The following is a 21,865-nucleotide window of genomic DNA, read 5'->3' on the forward strand; positions in this document are numbered from 1 at the left end:
TTCCACTGCATCAGTTGGAACTGGATTGAATGGAGAACTGGAGAGTGTTGCAGCACAGCTGTTGTATGCCAAGCAATTCATCCGAGAGCTTTGTTTCTGTGCTCTGTTGGGTGCTCACCTGTCTGCAGCCTTCCCGTGGCATGGTTTGTGTGAGCAGGGTGTGTGTGCGAGCTCTGTAGGGTCTCACTTTGCTCCTTGGTACGTGGGGATGGGCTGCACAGCATGCAGCCAGAGGTGTGTTGATGTGATACAGAGAGCCTTGAGGTCAGGCTGGTGGAACGCAGCCCGTGACCATCCAGTTTTCTTAAGAGCAAACCTGTGTTTGCCTTGGAATAAATGTGGAGTGCCATCTCTGATTCTAGGGCATGTTTTCAGGCTGTAACTCCTCACCCAATTCAGAGGCCTGCAAACAGGCCAAAAAAGCAAATAAATTTGGGGTTTTGTGTTCCTTTCTTCCTTTTTACTTCATCAGTTCTGTACCTGAGCTGCATGCTGGCTGTCAGCTGCTCAGTTCTAGGCCATTTCATCCTGCTCACACTTTCCATAAGGCACTCTGGGGCTCCACATGGGGCTGTGGATCCTGCCACCGAAGCTCACGTGCCTCCCACAGGTACACTTGTGTATCCAAGCCTGCCTGAAGATCACAGGGAATTAATCATGAACTGCATTCAGGCCGCTGCCTTTGGAGGATGGATGGGGCTTCTGTTACCTTCGAGGAAAGTCTGCCAAAGCTTAGAAGCACGTTCCCCCATAAATACTATAAAATACAATGAAAAACCTTCCAAACCTTAGAGCATGGGACTGGGAGCTGAGGACAGGGAGCAGGGGTGGGGGTGCAGGGCAGGGAGGAGGTGGCAGTATAAGAGACGTGATGGAAACCTTGACCCAAGGGAGGGCAGAAGAACCTCCTTTATCTTCACTCTCCTTTATCAGAGCCAACCTGGGTTGCCTTTGTCTAAAATCAATAGGGTGATGAGCCATAAAAACCCTCTCCAAAAACATACGTGCTGCTTGGGTAGTGGAGCTCTCATTTTGCGTGTTTGATGGCAGCTGCTTTGGGATCCTTTTCAGTCTGACAGATGAATGACAGCCAGCTCCTCTTCCAGCTGCACACAGCACAAATACAGCAGGGCTGTTCCAGAGGGCTCTCACTGGAGCTGCTGAGAGCTCCGTGGATTGATGGCACGGGAGCAGTGTTTGCCTGAAGTGCCATGTTTGCTGTGGTGCAGTGATGTACTGGCATCTCCCCGCTGCCCTCTCACGTTGCATAGCTAATGTGGCTCAACTCAGGCATGAAGGGAATAAATTGGTAAGTGGATAGCTGCACTTGTGCTTTGGCCTCTTTGATTATCGCCTATTGTTTGGCTGCCACTCCTCACACCTCAGGGAAGGGGAAAACTGCACATTGCAGAAGGCTGTGATGAGATGGAGTGCTGGGGCTGGGGGCTGGCTGAGTGTTGTCCCGTGGTCCCACTGCTCCAGGGCTGTGCTGGACTGGCAGCCATGGTCACCTCTCCTGGCTCATGTTTGACCAAGTGGAATGCAACATGAGACTGAGTAGCTGTTGCCCTGACTTTTTCTTTTAAAACATTTATAGATTACTTTTCTAACCTTCAGGTGGGGGTCCAGAGGAGGCCATTGAAGATGCTCTGAGGGCTGGAGCACCTCTTCTACAGAGACAGGCTGAGAGCTGGGCTGGTTCAGCTTGGAGAAGAGAAAACTGCAGGCAGACCTCATTGCAGCCTGTCAATTCTTAAAGGGAACAGTTTGGAGAGCAACTGTGGACGTGGTCAGATAACGATAGGACAAAGAGGAACAGCTTTAAACTAAAGGAAGGGAGATTTAGGTCAGGTGTTAGGGAGAAAATCTTTACCCAGAAGTGGAGAGGCCTTGGCAGTGGGTGCTGGAGGCCATGCATGGGCCCTGGGCAGCCTGAGCTGGTGGGCAGCCAGCGCATGGCAGGGGGGTTGGAACTGAATGGTCTTTAAGATCTCTTCCAATCAACCATCCCGTGTTTCTTCGACATCAGAAGTTCTCAGATGAAACACGAAGAAAATACACTGCTGCAAAATACTTCCCTGTTTCTTTTCCCTTCTGGCTGTTAAGTGCCCAAATTTTAGGAGCACACACGTGTAAGCTCGTGATCTGCCTGAAGTCAAATCAGAGCATGGCAGAGCTGGCTAATTAGGCATGGTGCTGGAGGAATGGAGCAAAGTGCTGCGACAGGCACACATCCACGTGCCAGTAGCTTTGAAGCCCTGGTTGTGCTCATCTCAGAGCAAGTGTCACATCTTCGAAGGGAAATATTATGGGCTTTGATGGAAGATGAGCTACGACAGATCTGCTTAAGTGTAATTTTGAATAAAGGAATCTTATTTTAAATGCAAATGTCTCACTTGCTTTTACTGAACTGCTGTCTTTAAAAATGATTTGTCTTTTTAAGTATCAAACCAACCTGCTGGCAGGATTGCTAATATGTGTTCTCTTGTAGCCAGCTGCACTTGCTACAAAGAGGAATCAATACCTTCTCCAAGTGGTTGTGCCAGTTGTTCTGTTGTGCACCAGTAAGCGTAGGGAGGAGTCAGGGTAACTGTGTGTCTCTGGCAGGGCGCTGGTGGCTCACAGCTTGGAGGTGTGGCCCCAATTAAATAAAAAATGCTGGTTTGGACCTCGTTGCACAAAGCATTTTGTCACCTGCTGGTGGTAAGGATAGAAACCATAACGATTTCTCAACAAATAGCCTCTGTCGTGTCTGTCCTGTGGTTTTATCAATACATATCTGTGTGTTAAGTGTAGACGTGAGGCTGGGCAACTTCTGCCCAAGTTCTGAGTGCTGGGTCTGGGCTGTGCCACCTTGGGGTCACCAGAAGGGCACTCTCAGCACCCGCAAATTCCTCTGGTCCCACTTCTGTTTTTCACAACCCAGCTCTCACCATTTTACACTGACAAACAGCAAATCTTTGGCAAATATTAATATGGACATTTTTTCCTTTTTAAGTGGAGAGAGAAAAAGAATCAGCTCTCAGTTAACAATTCTTCAGCTTATTGTTTCCTGCAGCAGTAGCTGCTGGCCCAAATGGGAACACACAGAAAGCATATGCTGCTTTTTGTTTGCCAACTATAGAAAAGATGTTTTTGGAGAACATGAGATGTCACATCTCTTTAGTCAACGAAGTACTGCAGTCCCCTTTGCACCAAATGTCCTCCTTTGTGGCAAAGTGAAAGCTGTGTTTCAGGTTGCCTGCTAAAGGAGGTCTCTGTAACTGTGTGATGCTCCTTCTCTTACAAAAGTCTCTGTTTCGTTTGCAGCAAGGGAAGCCCTATGTCTTTGACAGAGTCTTACCTCCCAATACAACCCAGGAACAAGTTTATAATGCCTGTGCCAAGCAGATTGTCAAAGGTAGGTGTTGTCCTTGTTTATTGCCGTCTTGGGGGGGAGGAAAATGGTGTCTACCTGTCCACTTGAGCTATTTAAAGACAGGATGCTAAATATTTAGCTGTCTGTATTGGAGCATAGTGGTTTTTTTACTGTTTTTTTAATGCATTTGTCTTCACCTCAGAGATTCTGTGTGGTGGCTTGTTCCCAGGGTTCGGTCCTCAGTTTTTCTTTCAAACTCACAGTGTTCAAGCAGTGGGGATGTGCTTCTGTAGCAGCACAAAGCTGTATGGTGGGTACAGGAGATTTGGGGTCTCTCAGAGGTGCAGGAATAGTGCAGAAGAGCAGTACAGCCTTTATTGCAGGAAGCAGTGCTGTGAGCTGAACGCTGCCTTCAGGAAGGAGGCCCTGGGGTGAGCTCTCCTGGTACCAGCCCTGGGTTTTGTTCAGGAGGATGTGGGCTGGCTTCCTTGGAGCCAGCACACATGTAGTCTGGGTGATCAGGGATCAGGACCAGGAGCTAATTATTTGATGTTGTAGAGAGGAAATGAGTCATAAGACTCAAGTTCCCTGTTCTCCTAGGGGAGCCTAATTACAGCAGCTCAGGCTTCACGTGGGTAAGCCTTTAATAAAAACTGGTGGGACTGGAGTTTGTAGGGTTTGGAAATCGTTCATTCAGATTGCTGACACACAGCTCCATTTCTAGAAGCATTCCAAAGAGTTTCAGTATTCCAGTGCATGCTGATGTTGGACAGGTGGTGTGCAATAATTGCTCTGCCTTTTTTGTGTGCATGACGTCTCACGTGGCTTTTAGAGGCAGCAGTCCCAAGTTCCTGTTTCTGGGAAAGTGAGATAAAGTGAGAGAAAGAAAACATTGAATTTTCACTTTGAAGCCTAAAAAAGTGAAGAATGTGAAAGAAGCTGTGCTGTGGGTACAATATGATTTACTACGTGGAGATATCAGCTGAGGATGTTACAGTGTGAAGCACTATTTAAACCTTGGAGGCTTTATGGGTTGCTTTTCAAGGTTACCATTTGTTATCAGACTTCCATCTCTCTCCTGTGAAGTGTCTGATGGTTTCCTTGTCATTAATGTTATCACCAAAAACGCCAGCTGGCCTAACAGTGTCTAAAACAATGACAGTCATAACGATGTTGGCAGTAAGAATGATCCAAATGAGTTTTCTTAGCCGAAAAAGAAATGGGATTAGGTTTAAGTAAATAGCTCGCTAATTGAGCCTAAGTATGTCACGTTCTGTACATAAGAAACATAAGGAACAAGGAGATTTTGAGAAGCAAACTGCACAGCGTGGTGCTGGGTGGGCACTAGGTGTGCTCCCAAGGGCCACATTTGGCCTTTAAGATTCCAGTTCTGCTCCATTTCCAGGTCTTCAGTGCCCCACAGCTGCTGTGGGCAGTGTGTTGCGGAGCCTTACTGGGCAGCACAGTCCTGCTGGTGCCACCAGAGTGATTTTGTGGGTGCCCAGTGCCAGTGTGTCTGTGCTGCCACAATTGAAGCAGTGCTGCTTGCAGGGAAGCACCATCTGGCTGCAGTGCTGGGGCTGAGCTGCACTGCTGGCCAGGGCACTGAGCGAGGCTGAAAATCACTGCAGAGAGGGTTCAGCAAGAGATGGGAGAAGAGCACTTGGGCTCTTGTGTTTGTTATGGGTTACATAAAAACCACAGCTGATCTTCGTGGGATCGCTCCTGTTCATCTGTTGTTTTTTTCCATTTGAAGTTCTGGGCAGGCTGGTTGTCTCAGAGCCCATCTTCTCTTTTTAGTCAGCTGACAGATGGTGAGTTAACCATCTTCAGTGGAAAGCCTTTCACCGAAGATCCTCCCTTCTGACAGGCCGACCGCCGAGCATCTGCGAGTGGGTGACTCTCTGGTTTGTATGCTGGGAGATCACAGTCTGTCCCATTGCAGGTCTGGACCATCTACATACGTGCATGGGGAGATGCAAACAAGATTACATTTGTCTGTGTAATAATACATAATCTGGGCATGTGCATTTATATACAGGCAATGGGGTGGTCTTCTGAGGAGGCTGATGGGAGCAGTATGAAGTGAATAGTACTGATCTTTAGACTGAAGGCATCTTTTCTCCTTCAGTAGCTACAAGAATAAGTATTACACTTCCATGCAATATGAAAAACATTCTGCCCTGATGGAGTTCCGTTTTCAACAACGCCTATTCCCGTTTGTCTCTCTTCTTTCTTTGCTCTCCTGCTTTGCTGACAAGCTTGAAAATTAATAAGGCTCAGAACTGTTGAGTGATATAGTAATAGAAAAAGTATGAGTGTGTTTAACTTCCTCTTCGGTCCAGCACGGTTTAAAATGCAGATAATTTCATTTTTCTCTTCTTCACATTACACAGGATAATATTTTGTGTCCAGATTTTTTCTTTTTATTTTTTTAGGAAAGTGTGAGAGGTGTCAGTAGCTCTGCAGTTCTCCAGTTTAAATTTTGTTATGTTTTCCTTTGGCTTCAAGATAGCGACTTACAGTGTGTGTTTCTGACTGACCTTCAACATTTTAGATTTATGAAACACCAATAAGTGCAGATTTAAGATGTCCATGTCAGGTTTAATTGTTTTCTTCCTCCTTTGCAGATGTTCTTGAAGGCTACAATGGCACAATCTTTGCTTATGGCCAGACGTCATCAGGAAAAACGCATACGATGGAGGTACAGTGGCAAAGTTAAATCAGTTGGGTAGCAGCATGTATGGGAAGTGTTGAATCATGGCCTGAACCACTGATGGATCACCTGAGGCGAGCACTGAGTCAGCCACAGGAGCACAGGTGAAGGCAATGCACCTGTGTGACCAGAAGGGGTGGAGTCTCCACCTCTCCCAGACCTCATTTAAGGGCTGGGAAGGATCTCCTGTTGGAGATCTTTCCTGTGTGGAGTTTCAGGCAAGCTTTGACCTTCAGTGACAGGTGAGCCCTTCCTAATTTATCGGTTGTCTTTATACCACCTGGATAATCCATCCAAAAATATACTGTCCATCCTCGTTTTACTGTGTGGGTACTATTCATTCAGGGTATTCACCCTGCACAGCAGTAGAATGTTATGTACTGTGTGCTTGAACAAAGCAACTTGCTGAAACATCGAGCTGCGTGGGGCTTATAAAGCCAAGTATAGGTATGTTTAGCTTCTACTGCTTTTTATGCTATCGTATTGCTTTCAATATGAAGTTTTTTTCCCCAGTTCTTGACAGTATCTTGCTAAATTAATGAACTCTGAGTGAAAAGTACCAACTGTAGACTTTCAGTGTTTCTCATGACATTTTTAGTTGTGTGTATCTTTGTAAAGAAGTTGAGTGAGATTCGTTAATCCACAGAGAATACAGTAATAAGGATACAGTTCCCTTGTGTGTGGGGTTGTGAACTTTTGTGCCTTGGTTATTGGTCTTCTCGTTTGTACTCATCTTTTGGGAGCACCAAGCTCACGAGCTGTGGCACAGATGGATGAATTGATGCATTTGGAAATTGTTGCTTTAGAGGATGGGAATACCAGCTCCTGGTGGCTGAAGTCCTAAGTCTGTTCCTATTTCTGTCACAGGAAGTGCCACAGTGTCTTCCTTCTTCTGTGTGAGTTTTTGTTTTGGTTTGGTTTGCTTTTCCCCTGCTGTTCTGGCAGAGGCATTCATACATTCTAGTCTCTTCCTATAGCAGAAGGATTATTCAAGTATTTAATCCTAGCATGGGATTGTTCTGTCACAGCACAACATGAGCCATGTATGCTTGTCTTAAAGCATTTTAATTCAACTATGAACTTTCAACAGGAGACCTGTTTTGGTCTTTTTTTTTCAAAGCATTGCTAAATGAAATGAAGGGAAACAAAAAGCTGTCGTTTGTTTAATGGCGTCAGATGGTTTTACTATGTGATTAACACAGCTGACCTACCTGACCTGAAGGTTAAAGGAGAAGGAAAGCAATATTCTCTTGAGCCAGTAGGCCCTGATGAAATTGCTGTTTAATTGCCACAGTTGTTCCTTTCCTGGAGGATGCAATAACTGATGCTTCATGTCTTATTAAGTCTGTCCTTTCCTCCTTTGGCGGCTAGGGATGGGGAAAATCACTAGCTCGGGCCTCACAGATGGCACAGTGACTGAGTAATCCACCCGCTCTGAATGTAATTACATCAGAATGTCTGCAGGGCTTGAGCAGGTCCTTCCACATGGCATGGGGAAAGATCTCTTAAAGCCAATTTTTATTCGGAATTACAAGCGGTGGTGAAGAAAATGACTGTAGAAATACATCCATTTTACTTCTGTAATAAAGAAGCTGTCATTTCTAAAGTGGAATCAAGTTTAAATTCAGTTTTAATCCCTCTTTGACTCTGACATCCCCTTGTAATGTTGCTAGAGCATGTTGTGGAGGAAAAAATAGTCTAAAGTTGAAGAAATACTAAATCCTCTGGGGAAAGGTGTGGTGGAGGATTTTCTATGAAATGCAGAATGCTGTCTGGTGTCAGTGTTAGGCTTAACTGGGGCATGGTGGTGTAATATAGCCAAGAAGGACTTTCTGACATCCACCTTTCTCCTGGGCAAATGAACCATTTGTCAAACTGCTAAGCAGAATAGATATCTTCTTTAAAAATACGTAGCATTTTCCAGCAGGTGAAACCAATGGGTTTTGATGTTACAGTGCGGTTTTCAATAGTAAGTCCCTCCAGACTGTAGTTGTTATGTCAACATCTTAAAGCAGCTCAGTCTCAAATGTTGCTCTTCGCTGTCCTCTGTCTGCTTGCTATGTAGCATCACAGAATTGTAGGGCTCAGAAGGGATCTCTGGGGGTCATCTAATCCAACCCACGAAAATTCATGTTGTTATTAAAATGAGGTTTTAATGAGCAAAGAACTCTGTCCTGGTGCTCTGGGGGAGCTTACTAACTGCAGTGTCAGCGTGACAGCAGCAGCAGCACTTCTCTCCAAACACTTTCTGAGGTCTCAGACAGATCCATGGTAGCTTTGTCCGTGTGGATTTCTGGTGGATAGCCCATTGTCTCCTTTGTTTTCCCTTCCGATTCATGCTCTCTGTGGAACTCCTGTTTTAATAAAAATAATGAAGTTAAACCAATTATTTTTCAATGGCTTGCTGGTGTTATGGTTTTTAAAGCAGTGAGTGTCATCTTGCTTCATTGCTTCATTGCTATTCTGACAGCACTGACTCAAATAATGAGAAAGCCAAAGCTCATGAAGTTGTTGGTGCAGTGATTGAGTTACATGTATGTTTCATCATAGCAATCCACATAACAATTGAAGGCACTCCTATGGAAGTAGAGGTGCTGCTTAGCTCCTTTGTTTCTGATTCTGAGCTGCCAATGCTAGCTGGATCGTGTAGCTTACATTGTTTTATAGTGTGGATGTACGGTTGGTTGCAAGTGGCAGTGGTGAAGAAATGCCAACAAATTTATCCTGGTTTAGGAAAAGCTCCTTTATCCTCTTTGTGGGGACTGTCTGTGTGCAGTAATGCAGGGCAGATAGTCAGTTGGCTTCAATGGAACCGAAGCACTTCTTCAGTGAGGAGGAATGAATGAATAGTGTGAAAATTGTATTCCAGTGTCTGCCCCAAACCAGTGTTGTGTAACGGAGCTAAGCATTGTGCAGTGAAGCCTTTGCTGGCAAGGCAAAACACAGTGCTGGGTTTTGTTTTGAGTGCACAAGCATACAGATTTCTCTCCCCTCCATCAGGAATTTATTTAATCACCCTCATTCCTTTTTCTGAAGTAAAACAGCATATTGTACAGCGAGGACTTCTTAGCTTTTGCAAAGCTTCGTAGGTTGTTGTGTATGGTATTAACTGCTTCCACTGCAGAAGTTAGAATTACTTATATAACATAAATAAAATGTTCCTGGTTTAGATGCAGCTGAGTGCTGCTTCACAGAGAAGGCAGTTGAAAAGGAGAAACCTCGTATCTGCTTTAAGTGTAAGCTGGGAGAGATGGTGTTGGTTCTTCATGTTAAATTTCTTTCATCCTAGGTTAATGCTTAGAACTGGACTGTCATTTCACCAGCTTTAGCATGAGATGATGTCTAGGAAGACTATTTAAGCACACTAATAAAAGCCAAGGAATTTGGGAAATGGGTCAGTGTGACTTGCTAGTCAACCACGATCATACATAACTGAGAAACATGTATGTTTCAACCAATATTTGGAGTACAGTGCTTTGTTGTGCTGATATTGACTTGAGTGCTTGTTATTGAATATTTATGCAGGCCCATTGAAATGTGGGAACAACAATTCAGTATGCTGCAGTCATAAAAGGTTTTTGTTTCAAGTTTATGTTTGTATTCAGGTTTCAATCAGTGCTATCTTCCCTATCTGTGTCTGACTGATTCAAAATGAGTGAAGCAACCAAAGTTGCAATGCAGCCAGGGCAGTTGTTTTTATCTCATATTCAGTTCTGCCCAGAATAGAGGAAGGTAGTTGTGCAAGTTAACATAGAGAACGGTGGTGTTGGTAAGGCTCTGTTCTCTGACAGCAGGCTGAGCAAGCTCGAATCAGAATATATCCTTCTAATCCCCAAGTTCCCACAACACAGCTCTTATTGGCAGAAGAGAATTGGGGTGCTTTAAGGTTTCTTGTTCCTGACGTGGTTCCAAATAGCTGATTATTTTTTTTTAACTGGGAGTACCAGGCTGTAATTGGTAAGTTTGTTTTCTTCATGTTTGTTTATGTCTCAAATGAGAGAGTGGCAGTGTACATAGCAGTAGGACAGCATGCATGGCAAGTGGTGGGAGCTGACAAGACAGATAGGTGCTCCATGGGGTGAAGAGTGCTAACATGTTGAGTCATCCTGCCATCTTCTATGTGCATTTGTATCGAGCAAATCCCCACAGAGCAGCAGGCTTGTTTGCAGAGCCCCACTGGATGAAGGTGTGTTTGAACAAGGCTTTCTTTTCTCCCGTGCCCGAGCAACACTTTCCAAGTTACTGTTTGCTTTTGTGACCATAGGGGAAGCTGCATGACCCTCAGCTAATGGGAATCATTCCGAGAATTGCACATGACATCTTTGATCACATCTATTCCATGGATGAGAACCTGGAGTTCCATATAAAGGTAAATGCAGGATGACATGTTATGTAATGGGTCAGCTGAAAGAAAGCAGAGCTGGAGCTCAGAGCTGGATTCTGGTTAGGGCACGTGGCTGCAGGATTTTTCCTTTCTCCTACCTGTGATTCAAACTGCTTTACTGAAGACATTTATTAGAAATAATCCAATGCAATTACCAGCCTTTCAGAATGGTTTTTGAGTGTGTTTTCTGCTCAGGCTTGCTTTACTTTGTCTCTTTGACCACAGTTGGTAGGCTAGCCAACGTGACAGGAAACCATGGTAAGAACATGATTATTTCACTGCAGGTTGTTCAATGATTTTTTGCCTCAACCCCTCTAGTTACAGCCATTGATACAACTGATCTTCATGGGAGTTGAGAGTGCTGTTATGTTGTTCCTCTCTCAAGGATAAATTGTGTCCTCTGTGATATGAAGGTTGGAAACCTAGGAAAGCTGGCGTTAGGCAACTTTATGGAAAGATATTTAGAGGTCATTTTTGTCTCAAGAGCTTATGTATGAGCTCCTTAAGACAGTGGACTCAATTTGAGCAGCTAATATGATTTCTCCCGTCCCTGCTGTGACCCCAAACGTCTGGTCCCTCAAATTCTGTGAGGGAGCCTTTAACTCCTCTTGTCCATGCTGTCTCCTGAGGAGCTCTCAGCCATGGGGCAGAATCTGCCACTTGGTCCAGCTGGGGCCGGGGCACAGCTTTCTTCTCACTGGACATCAGAAAAATTACCTGTTAAATGGAAGGAAAAATGAGTACTCCCGTGTGACATCCCTCCCCCAAAGCACACTAAATATACCTAGGTGGCATCAGGAAAGCTAACTAGCTGACTGTGGCATTTCCCTTCTCCAGCTGTGACCAGGTGATGCTCTCACACAATGGGCTCTTCTCTTCTGTCTCTCTCTTGCCTAAAGGTTAGAAGATGATGCTTCTGGGCATGTCCACTTTAATAACCCAGCAGAATACCTCAGAAGCAGTTATGATTTTCTGGAAGGAATAGGTCAGTTCATACTGGGGGCACTTGAGCATACACATGAACAGGCACTGCTACTTGAAGTGCAGACAGAAGCAACTTCACTAAGTACAAATAAACCATGTAAATATTGGAGAAGACTGTAGAATGTAAAACATTGAGATCTTAAGAAGAGGCACCTTTGAATTTTCATGGAAATGGTTTTTGTAGCAGTGACACTGATTTCTTTTCATCATCTGTAAAGCTCCCTTGTCTCTTGCTATTCTGCATGGTAGCATTTTGATACTAGCAGATGGGGACCCCCTTGTACAAGACACCAGACGTATTAAATTCCTGTCCCAGCAGAATTTTATCACTCTATAAATCACATTCTGCCACCACTGAGCTGTTTTTTGTTTCCTATCCTAGCTGACATCTATGAATATTGTAACAGAAAAGCTGCTTAAGTAGCAGTGAATGAGTGAGTGATTATACAGGGAGCTGTCATTTAGAGAAATGCACGTGCTGTCATTTGGAGCAAGAATATCACCAAACTGTCACACTCTCTTAATAACTAAGCCAGCTCAGAAAACTATTATCAATTTTTTTCTCCCTGTCTAATTGAAACCCAATTAGAACTGGGAAGGGAACTTGGTATCTTCTGCGTGTTTGGGTCCTCAGCAGTGTGTTAAAAGGATGATACCCAGATTCAGTTCACGTGCTTTGAGACAGACTGTTGAAATGCCTGGTCCAAAAGATGGCTTTAAATGTGACACGGGTGAAGAAAATGCCCCAAATTGAAATGCTTCTGTATTTAATAGCAGTTGTCAAAAGTTAAAAAGAAATAATACGTTGTGAAGTTTAATTTAGGTAAGTCAGGCTTGCGTTAGTGGTGTGCTGAGCCGTGGGCTGTGCTGTCTGATGCCTTTGTGCTGGTGAATATCACTGTGCCTCTCACCAAACTATGCCCTGCAAGTGGTGTAGCAGCAGTGAAATGGCACTGACTGGGTTACACTGGTTCTGTTCTGTGTTTTTGTATCCAAAAGCACGAAAGAGCTGAGATTTGTCTGAAGCTTTTTGTCATACGCTTCTGATGAACCACCAATAAATACAGGTTGCTGGCATGTAAATTGCTCAAAAGAGAAAGGTGTAATTTGAAGCATGTGGGAGATGGGTTTTACTTTCAGTTTGGTGCTTTTCATAAATACAGGTAGAAGCATTTTTAAACTACCAGAGTTTAAATCTGTCATGCTTATGATTCTTTAATCAGGTTTCCTACTTTGAGATTTATTTGGACAAAATAAGGGACCTACTTGATGGTAAGTTTCACATCTCTTCTATAAGTAAGTGGTAGTTAGTTTGGTTTGGGGCTTTCTTCTCCCTTCAGTATACAAAGGGTTTATTTTGGGGGTGTTAGTTTGTTGGGTTTTTTAAGTTGTTATTTTTTCCTTCGCTTTGCTTCTCTTAGGTGGAATGTTATGGGAGATAACAATTTGTGTGTCTATATGTTGATGACAGTAATTCACGCTTTTTGGAATCAACCTGAAGGCAGATAAATGTGAATAACACTAACATCTATTTGAATTTGGTTTATTTTGTAATTCCCATGAGTTCTTCTGATTCTTTTTAAATTTTGGCTGCTTTGCAAACAAGTCCATATTGTTCTGTCTTGGTCATGCTAAGACAAGCAGTAAAGAAAAGCTAATTTCCATTAAGGTAACCATAAAGGAATGGGTACGAGGCCTACAGAAAAATAAACAAAATGTATCTAAAGAAATAGTATTAGTTAATAAGGATTAGGAAATGACTACACTCTGCATTGACAGATTGACTGCACTCAGAGTAGTTGCATTTTTCTGTCCTGTCAGTAGTTGACTCATTCTTACGTGTGGAGTGTTCCTCATGATCTCCATCTTTCTTTCTAGTGTCAAAGACAAACCTTGCTGTACACGAAGATAAAAACAGAGTTCCGTACGTGAAGGTACGTGGCAAAGTTGAAGCTCAGCCTTTCATTTCTCTTAAATAACTGACACATACATTCATCTCCTCTTGCGTGCCCGTGTGTTTACTGGGATGATTCAACTGAAGTTCAGTGTTGAATGTTCAAGCAGCATTAGATCCTGAATTTAAACAGTTTCCTGAAATATTAATGGGCTTGAATCATTTGTTTGCTTTGTTTTGCTGACTTCAAACATTTACAATGTGTTCTAGTGGTGTTAAATTTTCAGTATTTGTATGTCTGATTCATGTTGAATATGAAAAAGAACATCTTGAGGAAATTCTTAATACTTTGTCACTGTAGTCTTGCAGTATTTTAGAACAGATTTGTTGGGCTAGGATTTCATGTAAACTGCTTGATGACTTTCTGTGCCCTCAATTAGATGCCATATATTTCTTGTGAACATATGTGAGCCCTAATAACATACATATAATATCATTCTGTTTATTCTGACCATGTAGAGGGTAAAAATAATAAAGTAGTTCCCTTACTAATATTGCAGAGAAAGAGGGCTCTGTTATATAAATTGAGAGGGAAAAACTAATTCGGACGTGTAATCTAACCAAAATTATCAATATATAAATATGCTCTGCTGTTCACTATATGGTAAGCGTAAAACTCACTTGTATTTGGAAAATTCTGTCAACCTTTCCCATCAACAGCTGCTGGAAGTTGTACCAAGGCAGGTGTGGATCACTGTCTTGCTGGTGATTGGATATTGGTGATTCTTTCCCTTGTTTGGCCATCCATGCTATAGATCCTTGATGGCATTTGGAGTACTCATGCTTTTCCAAACTTTCCTCATGTTTCATTTCCAGGGTTGTACAGAAAGATTTGTGTCTAGTCCTGAAGAGGTGTTGGATGTCATTGATGAAGGGAAAGCTAACCGCCACGTGGCTGTTACAAGTAGGTGTTCTGTGGGTGCTTCCCTGAGTGTTTGTTGCTTTCTGGTGGTATACACAAAATATTTTGAGTTATTTATGTGAATGATCTCATCGTGTGCAGATTTCAGTAATTTAAAATTAATAGAGCTGTACTTTTTTGTTTTACAGCTTCACTGCATACAACATTTACTGCTTCAGTGAGGACTCCTGAATTTAGCACACACAGTTATATAATATATATAAAAATTAAAAATGCCAATTATTACCTGTAGTAGAGGTACTTCTAAACTGCATTTAAATGACTTGAAGACCATAAGAACAGAAATGCTTAAGTCTCAGAGGAATTCATTGACCAAAATCAAAGGCAAAGACTGGAGAGCAATTACTTTTGTTCTACAAGTGGCCATTCTTACTGGTTCTTAATGTTTTTTTTGCTAACTTATTAAGCCTAACATTCTAATCTAGAGAAAGTGGAAGTTGCAATTGTAGTAGCCTGCGTTCTGTTTGCTGCCTGGGTGAAGAAAGATGTTTAATTACATAAGCAAATTCTTTCTGAAACTCTAATCTAAATTGTGTTGTTTTTTTTTTTTTGCTGAAAGCATTTGCTAAAAACATGGGAAATGTTCTCACAGAAATGCACTGAGACCTGCCTGACTTCTTTTTATTGCTTGATAATTCTCTTTAATTTTGTTCACCTTAAAATTCTTTCTCTATCCATGATGCTAAACATACATCTTATCACAGTTCTACATCAACGTGATCAATACATCAATGCATCTAAACAGTGTCTATTGTATCACATGAGATTTTTGCGTGTGTGCTGCTTATTTATGATGAAGCACAAAAGGAGAGAACCTTTCTTTCTTTCTGTATCTCCAAAATGCTTCTTCTTATATGTTCAATGTTAATGCTTTTAGTAATGTTTCTGGTTAAATTTCATTGATTTGGGAATAAAATGAACTTTCCTTTAAGAAAAATGGGAGGGGGAAGAAAACATTTTCCAAAGCTGTCATTTATTAGGATTCTGATTAGTTTAGGTCTTGGTAGGAGACAGTAAGAGCTTGTTCCATAGTCCATGGATGTGAGATGCTGCTGTCCAGAATAATGAATGGACTCTTATTTTTTGAATTTGTTAGCCATTGGGTAGCACTGAACTATAATTTTTTGTCACTTACACAATGCTTTTAAAATGTGATTCCTGTGCAGATATGAATGAACACAGCTCTAGAAGTCACAGTATCTTTCTTATTAACATTAAACAAGAGAACGTGGAAACTGAGAAGAAACTCAGTGGAAAACTTTACCTGGTAGATTTGGCTGGAAGCGAGAAGGTAATCTTTCTTTGTAAAGTGTTCATAGATACTAGTGAGATTACCAGACTAACCACGTGCATATAAAAATCTCCCTTGGTTGAGGGTAAGCTTGCTCTGTTGTTCTTGAAGAGCATCTTTCTTTGTTGCACTGACTTGCCAGTAGCTGAGCCTAACTATTGTCTGCTCTCTTTGGTAGGTCAGCAAAACTGGAGCAGAGGGTGCTGTTCTCGATGAAGCTAAAAATATCAATAAGTCTTTGTCTGCTTTAGGCAATGTGATATCTGCCTTGGCAGAAGGAACTGTAAGTAATCCTGTTTTGTGCTGGTTTAGAATAACTTCTTATTTATCTTTCTTTATCATGCTCATAAGAAATAAGTTACAGTTTTAAATCAGAAGTATTGGCTTTCCAACCATGATCCAATAATGTTTTTAGTATTCTACTGAAGATGAAAAAGCAAATTGTTAGTGGTTTCACTTGAATGGTTATCCAGTGCAGTTCATCTTGGCACTGCACTTGAAGACTGTATGCTTCAAAGTACACTAATCCTGTCATTGTTGGCTCATATTTTCTCTCAATTATGATATTGCTATTTTAAAAAGTTGTTTTTGCATCTTATTTGTATTTTGATTAGAAAACTCACGTTCCGTACCGAGACAGCAAAATGACCCGGATACTTCAGGATTCCCTTGGTGGAAACTGCAGAACCACCATTGTTATATGCTGTTCTCCTTCTATTTTCAATGAAGCAGAAACAAAGTCAACCCTAATGTTTGGACAGCGGTGAGTCCTACTTGGCATTAAGATAAATAACTCTCATTTGAGCTCTTCCATGTGTTCTGAACCAGCTGTGTTGAGGGCGGTGACACAAGGAGGCATTTTTAAATGTGGAGGTCATGATTCCTGAAGTTGTTCAAGAAATAGAACTGGAGAACTTGAGAAAAGTGTCTCTTTATTACTGGTTGAATATGGGAAAGAAACATTGATGTTGGTCAACAGCTGCTCTGCTTCGGAAAGTACGAAGTGTTCTTGTAGTTCTTTGAAGTTTTGTGGAGAAGATAATGATGTTGGGCAGTTTTCTGCTGGCTAACTCGGTGGAAAACATTTGGTACTCCTCTGTCTCTTACTGCTGTTGTTGCTTTTAAGGTCTATCTTCTCCCTGAGTGGCATCTCAGTTTTTTGCATGTGTAACAATAATCATTATTTCTTTAAACTGTTAATTTAGACAACTGAAGAATGTGGAGGCAGAGTAATGCTGACAGCCTTGATAGATTACCATGATAGCTCTGCATGTTTATGATATCATTAATAATTGAGGAGTTAGCACGGATTAAAGAAAAGTGGAAGTGGTTGGAAGGGAGATTTTTCTTGTGTATATCATTGGCTGTAGTCACATGAAATACATTTGTAAAGGTTGCCAAAACAGGTCAGACTCATTATGTAATTATTTTTATTGTGATTAGTGAGAATTGTTGATGCTTTGGAGAACTGTTCACTTTTTCTGTGATTTTATTTGCGAAATGAAAAAAAAAATACAAATAGTTATTGGGGAGATTATTTCTTTAACAATTTGTCCAGTAATTGATCTTTGTCAGGAAATAGATGTCTTCCTCTTGGCATAAGTTTGGCATTAAAATTGACGCTATGGTGCATTTTATATTAAAAATTAAAATCTTCTCTAGAAAAAAAATCTGTCAATCTTATGTTAGTTTATCTCCCGCCTGTGTTTATTGTGAGCTCTTCCTTACCTTCTGATGAAGGGAGATGAGCTCTGCAGTGCATTCACATAAGAGCATGTAAAAATACAGGATGGGCCCTGAAGGGCATAGAGATGCGGTTGGTGTAGCCCTTCTTAATGGACAGCTGTGGGGATTAAGGGTGATGCTGTAGGTTAAGGCTGGCAGACAGCTCCACAGTGCTTTCCCCATCTGGCACTGCCAGAAACAGGATTAACTTGTCTGCTGCTGGGATTTGTGAAGGTGGGGAAGGATCTGTGTGCAGTCAGGTAGCTGTACATAGCCTTGATTCCTCTGAACTCTGCTTCCTGTGGCGTGGGAGTAAATAGAAGTTGTTAACAACCCTCAGACACAAAGATTTGCAGTTTTTGTAGATGGCAAAAGTTTAAATGTTTGTGTGGTCCAGCTGAGACCTCCACATGTACAGTTTTCTGACTTACATGGTTTCAGACAAGTGTGGATCTTTCACCTCTGTAAAACTAAAAACTAAAGAGGGCAGTCCCAAAGTTGCTGCTGGCTCCTCCTGTGTAAGGCTGTGGTGTGGTTAAGAAGTGAAGCAGCATTTCATTTTAAGCTGTAGGTAGGTACTGTGATGGGTTTCAGTCTGTGGGCTGTTACACTGAGCTCTGTGTCTGCAGACAGAGTCTGAAGTAAAAGGAAAGGTGAGCAGTGAAACGTAACAGTTCAGAATAAAGAGATTACAGGGCTGTGGAGTGTGGGTTTGTGTGTGTGGCTGTCGTTTAAATCTCATGAAGGGACTTGCTTTTGGTCTGCAGTGCATGACCATGCTCCAGGATCTCTGGCAAGGTGTTTGCATGCGTGCTCAGGGAAGTGTGTGTAGAGGCAGTCCAGTTTCTGTATTATTCCAGCTTACACTTCTCTTGGTTTTGTTTCTCTTTCCAGTAATTGGTAAAACTTGCCTTTCTGTTTGGAAGGCAAAACAATTTGAGATCTTCTTTGCATATCCTGGCTAGCAGTGTTATTTACAAGAGAACTTAATGAGTAATGTGTTGGTTTGTTGTTTTTTTTTTTTTTTGCTTATAAGCTATAGGGTTGTGCTGAAATAGGAGGTCCTGGAAGGCATTTCCTTGTGAGGAAGGACATGCAAAGAGGACTGCTGATGTTCCATACCTGCAGAGGAGCACACTTGCTGTACCTGCAGAAGAGTGTTGTTTGTCAGCATTTTGAACAGGAATATTGCTGTCTGTGGGAAATGGTTTCATTTACAGGCCCTTTGGCTATGATATCCTATTATTTTTTTTCCTTTGATGTAACAATAACATCAAAGGAAAGGTGTGTGGCTCATGGTTGATTACCAGATCCTCCACTTTCCTGAGCAATAGATAAATATCACCTTTAAAGTGTCAGGAGTAAAAGTCATCTTCACAGGCCCAGCTGCATACACATGGGCTCCTCTTTTAGCAGCAAGTTGGTTTCTTCTTCCATTTTTTGGTGTTTTTATATTGTCTTTAACCGTAGTATGTGCTTCATCCATCATGTAATGCAGTCAATACGTTTTATGGTGTGGCATTTTTTCCCCAGTGCACTTAAGTGAGTAGAAATGCGAGCTGTGCTTTTAGCAGAATATGAGACAATACATAAAAGCCAACCATTAGGCATCTGCACCTTTCAGAAGTACAAAGCTATTTTTAAGTTCTTCTAAGGTAATTAAACTTCTGCGGTGTCACAGAGTGCAAGTCACTGGGGCATGGCTTGGAATATGAGGTGCAGGTTTGGAAGCGTTTCCATGCTGACAAAAGAAAACTGCAGGATTTTGAGTGATAGAGTATTTGGGAAGTGATTCAGAATCATTAAGTGAAGCCAGAAGAAAGTAATAAAGATCACGTGCCCTCCCCAGGGGAACATTAGCCAGTGTATCTATAGCTGATAGCTGAGGGCAGTTCCTTGCGTGGGCTGAAAGAAATGCCAATGCTTTACAAACTGGTGCTCTGTTGTTCCATGAGTTAAACAGAGGCCAAATTTCTGCTGTGTTTGCTAACACTGGTTTTGTTTGGAGAGGCTCAGGGTCTGAGCAGCGAGGAGCAGAGATCCGCAGCCTTCCTCATGTGTTCTGATTTGTTTGCTTTTCCTTTTTAAAGTGGTTTTGCTAGAGGTGATGCTGTGTGGTGTTTTTCTGCTCATTGTGCGTTTTCTGTTGCAATTGTTTAGGTTCATCTAGAACACAATAGTGAAGTGGCAGTGATTGTTAGCTGGATTCGAGTTTGGATTTGAGCAGAGGTACTCCCTCAGCCAACCAACCCTGGTAGCCAGTGGTGACCTGTGGGTCCCCTCCTTCCCACACCCAGAATGCATTTAATAATGCTGGTAGACTTTGAAGGATACGTGCCTGTGCCTCACTGTGTCCACACCCTTCACACACTGATAGAGTTTAAGGGACAGCCGGGGCGAGCCTGTGGTCAGGTGCTTCTGTGGGATACTGAGCTCTTCATCCCAGACCAGAAAAAACTAAATAGTAAGGTGGTGGCTTTCTTAGCAGAGGAGTAATAACAGGGACTTGCTTTTGTCAGTAATCTAAAGACAGCTTCCAGAGCTTCTCCTTTTAGAAGTAATCTGCAGAGACAGATCCACACCTGACTGGAGACAGAAAAATTCTACGTAGGCTTTGAGGCAGTAGCACTGCTGAGGTTTTGAGAGAAAATGGAATTGGGACGTTGCATTTCAGGAAATAAGCTGCAAATGTTTGGTAGTCTCCTTTTGTGTCATAGAAAAATTTCCAGATCCCTACTGTTGCACTGAGATAGAAGTTGCAGAGGAGCTGACACCTATTCTTGTTACGCAGAGCTAAGACCATTAAGAACACAGTCTCTGTGAACCTGGAGCTGACTGCAGAGGAGTGGAAGAAAAAGTACGAGAAGGAAAAGGACAAAAACAAGAGTCTAAAGAATGTTATCCAGCATCTGGAGCTGGAACTGAACAGGTGGAGAAATGGTATGTATGGGAAAGTGGGAATGGGTGGGTTTCTGCAGATTGTAAGTTACATGTGTTAAACTTTTGCCTAAAATCACTATCGTCATAACCATGCTAAGCTGTACTTCAGTCTTCTGTGCTTGAGAGCTGTGTTAAGTGGAAGATGTTCCCCTACCTGTGAAAGATAAGCCAGACAAATTCCTTGGTGTTTGAAAACTGTACCTCAACCCAACCATGTGGGTGCTGAGTTCATGCTGGGGAGCTCTGGTGCTGCATAGAGCAATGGGGGCTGTGCTATTTGACAATATTCCAGTGGCTCTTACAAAGCCTCCGTAAACTTAGAGCAGGGAAATCTAAACTGGAAAAACCTACATGCTTAATCATCATTGCCTGTGTTTATGTAATGTGTGTGGGAAGTGCCTAGCTGGGAGCATTGTCACAGCATCCAAAGCACACAGCCTGCTTAGCTGCTTTGGACACAGTGCTGCCTGTTGCTGGCCTCAGACTTGAGAAGCCTGGTCCAGCCCCTCCACTGAGCTCCCAGTGCCCTGCACTGGTGTCACTGTATGGTTAACAGAATAGATAATGCCAAATAGTATGGAAGTCGAGATATTTTACAGATGGTATAGTTAGAAAGATTATGGTGATGGAAAGAGACAATCAGAATAAAGGAAAATGCTTGTCATCCAGGTCCTGTGTGTTGGTGCTTGTAGCAGTTCAGTAGCACGTTACATGCTTCTTGCTTGCCAGTGTTCAGTGAGGACCAATATGTGATTTAATTATTAGTCACAAATTGTCTTGCACTTGTCCTGTTGGAAAGCACAGATAAAATCTCTATTGTCCATACTTAAAAGGTAATGCCTGTGCCTTATGGGTGCAAAACTTTCTTTCACCTCCCTGTGCTGTTTCCTTGCCTTCCCCATCAGGTAGTTCCCTAATGGATGCTTTCTGCATCTTTCTCTGGGGGGTTGGACCACTTCAGCACAGGGGATATTTCCTTTATCCACGCAGTAAAATTGCTATGGAGACAGCGGGTCTGTTGTTGTGCTCAGGAGCACTGGGAATTGTTGGCACTTTCATGTTCTGTGTTTCATTGTGTGTTAGCTAAATGTGATAATTTCCTTTCCATCCTAGGGAGAATTTTTAAGAAAAACCTGTACAAATCCATCCTTTATTCTGTTTAAACATAAAATGCTGCCTCTATTACTTTGTTTAAATATGTACAAAGCCTCTTTCCACTGCATCTGCCCTGCCTTTCTCACAGGTGTCACCAAGCTGTACACTAAAATGCATTCAAAATATTATTGACTTCCTGTCTGACCTTCTGGAACAGCATCATTTGGAAGGATATTCTGTCAAAGGAGGCTCTTTCCAAATGAAATTGTAGCAAAAGCTACATCTTGAGTATAAAATACGAGATAAATGCATAAGTACTTCACCTCTATAGCTCACTCTGTACATTTAGAAAAAGATAAAATTAGAGCAGGAGGTGGCTGTGCCCTGTTCTCTCTGAAGGAGGACTTCTGTGCACAATTAGGTTTGTGTCTTACAGTTAGAAGGATGTTGTCCTCTCAGCATTTGTATTAAATGTATGCTCCCCTCCTCCTTTCAC

At 42.3% G+C, this 21,865-nt stretch overlaps 2 protein-coding genes across 2 annotated transcripts in view; both read left to right on the forward strand.

The window, feature by feature from the left end:
- Positions 1-21,865, forward strand: part of MBD5 (methyl-CpG binding domain protein 5) — a 322,289-nt gene that overhangs the window by 200,400 nt on the left and 100,024 nt on the right. The gene's annotated exons all lie outside the window — the stretch shown is intronic.
- Positions 1-21,865, forward strand: part of KIF5C (kinesin family member 5C) — a 62,220-nt gene that overhangs the window by 11,513 nt on the left and 28,842 nt on the right. Inside the window, exons 2-11 of the mRNA XM_065750449.1 lie at positions 3,310-3,400; positions 5,989-6,062; positions 10,339-10,443; positions 12,666-12,714; positions 13,321-13,376; positions 14,213-14,300; positions 15,485-15,609; positions 15,788-15,892; positions 16,224-16,372; positions 20,126-20,274. Of these exons, the coding sequence (XP_065606521.1) occupies positions 3,310-3,400; positions 5,989-6,062; positions 10,339-10,443; positions 12,666-12,714; positions 13,321-13,376; positions 14,213-14,300; positions 15,485-15,609; positions 15,788-15,892; positions 16,224-16,372; positions 20,126-20,274 (991 nt within the window). The remainder of the gene's footprint in view (positions 1-3,309; positions 3,401-5,988; positions 6,063-10,338; positions 10,444-12,665; positions 12,715-13,320; positions 13,377-14,212; positions 14,301-15,484; positions 15,610-15,787; positions 15,893-16,223; positions 16,373-20,125; positions 20,275-21,865) is intronic.

This window comes from Cyrtonyx montezumae, unplaced genomic scaffold (genome assembly GCF_038088225.1).
Source record: "Cyrtonyx montezumae isolate F1298 unplaced genomic scaffold, pur_monq_1.0 scaffold_7, whole genome shotgun sequence".
Taxonomy (NCBI): Eukaryota; Metazoa; Chordata; class Aves; order Galliformes; family Odontophoridae; genus Cyrtonyx; species Cyrtonyx montezumae.